Genomic DNA, 6,397 nt, shown 5'->3' on the forward strand with positions numbered 1-6,397 from the left:
AAAACCCATCAAATGGGTACTTAATACATAGGGATGACTTTTTCTTTTTCTTATTGTTTATGTAGCTATCAACTTGTTATAATTATGATTTATGATTAGCATTCCGTGTAGCGTGTTGATTGTGTCTTCACCTCTTCCTTGAGTAATGAAAATATAATACTTCATCTGAAAGTTATAAACGAACAAAAGTCATATTACTAGAAAAGAAAAATAGTACAGTAACATTATTTTGATCTTACAATAGAGGTTGATGCGTATTTAAGTGAGGATGGACCTTCTATATATATATTAGCAATTTTTATTATCTATTTACAATTATTGTTAATCATTAAAATGTTAATTTTCAAATTTTTTACTAAATAATATTTGTTCAAATCAAACTTTATTTCAGTAATGTGCGTTCATATTCTCAATCTTTTTTTACTCGGGAGTAGATATTCTCGTTTACGTTTTGTATCTTCTCCTCCGCTATAAATTGAATTCAAATCATTTGTTATTTATTTAATTATTTTTGTCTTTTTTGTCAGTTTCCTATATATAACTTCGTATACAAAAGAAAATTTTTACATGTACGTAATATGTGTAAATGTATTCTACCTTCTGACTTTGAATAAACTAGATTCATACCAAGCAATAGTTGAATTCAGCACCCCTGGTAGAGATTTAAAAAAATAAAAATAAAAAAAGTGGAAAGATCGTTGTCCTCATATAGATTGAAGATTCTATAAATAAGAACCAGCGCTCAGCAAACAATATAAACACCTAAGAGTTGAGTACCTCTAATCTAAAGCCATGGAAACTCAAGCGTCCTTCTTGGTTATCAGCTTCTTTCTGTTTTCGCTGTTGCATTGGCTTGTAAAATATTACAAGCCAAAAGGCACTCTTGTCCCCAAACTGCCCCCAGGTCCAAGGAAGTTACCTCTCATTGGGAACCTGCATCAACTAGCACTTGCAGGTTCTCTTCCACACCATTCTCTTGGAGAACTTGCCCACAAATATGGGCCTCTCATGCACCTCAAACTTGGTGAAATTTCTGTTGTTGTTGTATCCTCTCCAAGGTTGGCCAAGGAGATTATGAAAACCCATGATGTTTCTTTTGTGAATAGGCCACAACTTCTCCCTGCTCAGATTTTGACTTATGGGGCAACAGATATTGCTTTTGCTCCATATGGTGATTACTGGAGACAAATGAGGAAAATATGTACGATGGAGCTTCTAAGTTCCAAGAAAGTTCAGTCTTTCTCTTTTATTAGAGAAGATGAGACTGCCAAATTTATAGAAGCAATTCGAACATCAGCAGGTTCACCAATCGATCTTACTAGTAGAATTTTCTCTTTGGTAAGTGCTTCTGTTTCCAGGGCAGCTTTTGGTGACAAATCTGAGGACCAAGATGAATTTATATCTTTGACTAAAAAAATAATAGCATCGGCAGGAGGATTTGACCTCGCTGATTTGTTTCCTTCAATGAAACCTATACACTTCATAACTGGGGTGAAGCCGAAATTGGAGAAGTTGCACAAACAGGTTGACAAGATCTTAGAAAACATTGTCACGGAGCATAAAAAAAAGCAAAGAAGAGCAATAGAAGGCAGAGTTGAAGTACAGGAGGAAGATCTTGTTGATGTTCTTTTGAGAATCCAAAAAAGTGGGAATCTCGAGATCCAAATTACCACCGCAAACATCAAAGCTGTGATATTGGTAAGTGAATTCCGCAAAACATGTAGTCTTTTAAATAAACCTGAATAATAATAGGCTACATAAATCCTCTTTCCTGTGCTTTTCCCTTCTCCCGCTTTAAAAAATCAAGGAGAAACTCGTTGCATGCCATTTTTTTTTTGTTTAAGCACCTCTTAATGCATGTTAGTACGTAAAACTCATTATCCTATTTTGAAAACTTTTAAAATGTTTTAATAACAATTTTTGTTTTATACACTGACGAGATGAAACTTTTAACATTTGACCAATAAGCCAATTTCAGTGGCGGAGGCCGAGTCCAAGAGGTCAGCAAGATCACTAAATAAATATAAAAATTTATGATATAAGTTTTTGTAAGAACACCATAAATAATATAAAAGATAAAAATTAAATAACTATTGTCTCTTGAGTTAGAAGAAAAAAAAAAACCTTTTATAATTGTTCTATATATGTAAGATCTCATGTCTTGAAATCTATGAACAATAAATTCCATAACAATGCCAATAATGTCAAAGTATCTTCTTCCTTTTTTCAATGCTTGTTCATTAAAAGAAAAGAAAATTTAGAACGTGGCTCCTCCATTGATTTTACCAATTGTTATTTAATTATTTATTTATTTAACAATTTCATCATATTTTTTATTTTACCAAAACCTTCATGAAAATATTTCAATTGTTTGTGTAGGACGTATTTTCTGCTGGAACTGATACTTCAGCATCGACAATAGAGTGGGCTATGACAGAAATGATGAGAAATCCAAGAGTGAGGGAGAAAGCACAAGCTGAGTTAAGACAAGCATTTAAAGGAAAGGAAATAATACATGAAACTGATATAGAGGAACTTAGTTACTTAAAATTGGTGATCAAAGAGACATTGAGGTTACACCCACCTACTCCTTTATTGATCCCTAGAGAATGCTCTGAACTAACCATCATTGATGGGTATGAAATTCCTATTAAGACTAAAGTGATGGTAAACGTATGGGCAATTGGAAGAGACCCCAACTGTTGGACTGATGCTCAGAGGTTTGTGCCAGAGAGGTTCGATGGCAGTTCCATTGATTTCAAAGGGAATAACTTTGAGTATATTCCTTTTGGGGCAGGAAGGAGAATGTGCCCAGGCATGTCGTTTGGTTTAGCCAGCATTATGCTTCCTCTGGCTCTATTACTCTATCACTTCAACTGGGAACTCCCTAATGGGTTGAAACCTGAGGATTTGGATATGGCTGAGCACTTTGGATTGGCAGTTGGAAGGAAAAGCGAGTTGAGTTTGGTTCCCATTGTTTATGATCTTTGACTGCATGATTAACGTACGATGTCATTTATTTATCAAGCTCACTTTTGAGTTTGAGTCATGTCTCATGTGCTTAGGAAAAATGTTTGTGTTTTAAATCGTATGTCACAAATATACAAATAAAAGCTAGATTATCCGACTAGCCATTGGGGCATAAGTTGTACAATAATCTACGCTGAATTTTATATTGTATTCTTTCTAATCTCTATAAATAAAATATCAGGCCACGATATGATGGCTTTGGTTGGTAAAATGGGGTTGGGTTGCTTCTAAGTTCTAAGTACGGGTAGGAAAATGGATTGCCCCGCCCCGATCCGCTATTAATCGGGTAAATTAGGCCGGGCAAGTTGGCCTGTCACTAAATATGAATTAAAAAAATGAATTCATCTTATTTTATGGTGGGTGGTGGATTAACCCGTCAATCAATAATATGTATGATGATTAAATAAATATAAAATTATTTATTTTATATGAAGTAAATTATGACCACATATTTTATGATTTTTTTAACTTACACGTTATTTGAAAGCAGTTAATATAACCGACCTCATATTGCCTTTTGGAGCGGTTAAAATAACCGCCTCATATTATCTTTTGGAGGCGATAGTGGAGGATGTTAAAATAACCGCCTTAGAATATGTTTTGGAGGCGGTTAGAATAACCGCCTCAAATTGTCATGTAGAGGCGGTTATTGCAGTGGTTTGTGAAAACTGCCGTATTTTGCCTCGCGACAGTGGTAAACGAGGCGATTTATGAACCGCCGAACCTGGCATTTAGAGGCGGTTTGAACCGCCTCAAAATGCAAATATAACCGCCTCTGAAAACCACTTTTCTTGTAGTGATACCCTGCCTTCTTCATTTTTCCACACTTCTCCACTTCCAATTTTTAGAAACCCTTCCTCAAAATCACATTCTTTTTCACACCTCCCATTACAAGGAAATTCGCTCCACAGCTTATTCACCATCCTCACTCCTCTTCATCTCCTCCAAGTTGAGCACAACCTGACCACTATTTTTCACTTCTTCTTGCGGTGCTCCACTAGATTTTCAGTTAAAGGAAAGAGGGACACAAAGTAGAGGCGGATAAGAGATAAAAAAAATCGTACAAGGTCATCATCCTCAATAAGTAAGTTATAGAACATCCTACTTTACTCTATTCTGAAATTCGAAATCATGCCTTTAGGGACACATGCAGGTCTTTTGAATGTGTATGGATCATCTTAGTGGAAAAAGAAAGGTGAAAGTATGGATTGATGTTGGATTGGAACTTTGTCCATGCATACTCATAAAATGTGGCAAATGAATTATACATTCCATTTAGGGACTTGCTTTATACTATTAGAAAAGTGTCAATTTTCGATGGAATTTGTTTTTCGTCAAAAATCTTTACATCAGTTTTCGTTAGAAATTAATTGATTTTTCGTTGAAATTTTTTGACGGAATCCGTTTTTCGTTGAAAACCATCACAACAATTTTCGACGGAATTCCATTGATTTTCTGTTGAAAATTTTCGACGGAATTTTTTTCCGTTGAAGATCTTTACATCAGTTTTTTACGGAAATTCATTGATTTTCCATCAAATATTTTCGATTGAATCCGTTTTCCGTCGAAAATCATCACAACAATTTTCGACGGAATTCCATTGATTTTCCGTCAAAACTTTTCGACGAAATCTTTAATTCCGTCGAAAAATTATTATCAACAAAGAAATTCGATGGCCTGAATTCCGTCGAAAACTTCATTTTTGACAGAATTTTTATTATTTTCGACGAAATTTTTCGGTCGAAAAAATGAACTTTCTAATAGTGTTAGTACATAATGCATGCATATTTTCTGGTTTTGGTTTGGGTCTTCTTTATTGAAAAGGAAGATAAAAGTATGTATGGATGTGAATTTAGAACCTAGACATGCATATTTATAAAATGTGACAATTAAATCTTGTAATTATTTAAGGATTATTTTAGTAAATGATGCATGCATGTTTTCTAGACACTAGAGATATAGAATTATGTCTTGGAACTCATACAAGGTGGAATTTTCAAATCCAGGAACCTTGGTAAGTTGCAGAAGCCAAAATCTGCAATCTGATGTTGCTCGCTGAACTTGCTTGCTCTATCGAGCTTCTTAGCGAGCAGCTACACGAAAGAAATACTCTGGCATTCCTCGCCGAAATTCCTCGCTCTATCAAGCATTTTAGCGAGCAATTACTTAAAAACTGCTCTCTCTGGTCTTCTTCGCTGGTCTTTGCTCGCTCCAACGAGCAACCTAGCGAGGACAACAACATAATTAATACTTTTTTATGTGACTTTTGCATTTGTTGTTCCATTCATTATTTACTATTATGCTTGAATTTTAGGTGTTTTCTTTCACAAGGTTACTTTAATGTTTGATATTGTTTATTGCTGAGGACAACATCGCTAACAAAAATTATATTCATACTTTCATATTGATTTGGAAATCTTAGGAAAAGTTGCTCTGTAAGTATAACCAGTCATGTTTCCATGACAAAGTAAAATAGTAAAATATGAATAGATTTTGAAGAAAATTGAAAAAATACAGTACTCCAACTAGCAATAGAAACATTATACAACATGTAAATGCTTGAAACATAACCACAATAATTCACGACCTTCCAAAATTCCTCATTAACTTGGATAAGAGGTGGCAGCCTGTAAAAAACCAATTCAACCCAAAAGCTTAAGCTGTTGGGTGAGGCTACATTAATGATTTTATATATCTCAACACGCCCCCTCACACGAGAGCCCACTGGGCTTGAAGGGTGGACAATGCACAGGTCCACCTACCTGTGCGAACAAAGAAATTCCACTTGAAAGAAAGTGGGGGGCGGCGAGGATCGAACCCGGGACACGAGGCTCTGATACCAATGTCAGGCGGGTCCAGGGGGAAGCCCGTGGCGGGGGACCACCACCAATGGGCTAAGGCTACACCAACCATAGCAAGTGGATTTGACACCATGTCTCAACCCAAAACCTTAAGGCTTTGGGTCCATGGGTCCCTTTATACACTCTTCACTTAGCCCATTACCAACCAATGTGGGACTCGTCACACTTGAATATCCCAACAATCTCCCCCTCAAGTGTGAAACCCACCATTGGGATGCTCCCCTCAACTGAGTACTCTTGGGCCAAGTACTTAACCCGCCTCCTAGCCAATCATCAGGCTAGCTCGAGCACAACCCTGCTCTGATACCATGTAAAGAACCAATTCAACCCAAAAGCTTAAGCTGTTGGGTGAGGCTACATTAATGATTTTATATATCTCAACACAGCCTCTAATAAATTATAAGACAACCATAGCATCATTCAACAAATTATCCAAAATTAATAACATGGGGCATGCCATCACTAATTATATAGTCAAACATAATATTAACTAAATTACAATTCCT

At 35.8% G+C, this 6,397-nt stretch overlaps 1 protein-coding gene across 1 annotated transcript; it reads left to right on the top strand.

Moving 5' to 3' along the window:
- The first annotated feature begins 792 nt into the window (after positions 1–792).
- On the top strand, positions 793–2,991 carry LOC133316724 (cytochrome P450 71D8-like). The gene is made up of 2 exons (XM_061518506.1): positions 793–1,698; positions 2,380–2,991. The coding sequence occupies exons 1-2, from the start codon at positions 793–795 to the stop codon at positions 2,989–2,991; spliced, it is 1,518 nt and encodes a 505-aa protein (XP_061374490.1).
- Positions 2,992–6,397: the final 3,406 nt, after the last annotated feature.

This window comes from Gastrolobium bilobum, unplaced genomic scaffold (assembly GCF_033153095.1).
Source record: "Gastrolobium bilobum isolate Gb01-03AN ecotype WA unplaced genomic scaffold, APGP_CSIRO_Gbil_v1 utg7803, whole genome shotgun sequence".
In the NCBI taxonomy this organism is placed as follows: domain Eukaryota; kingdom Viridiplantae; phylum Streptophyta; class Magnoliopsida; order Fabales; family Fabaceae; genus Gastrolobium; species Gastrolobium bilobum.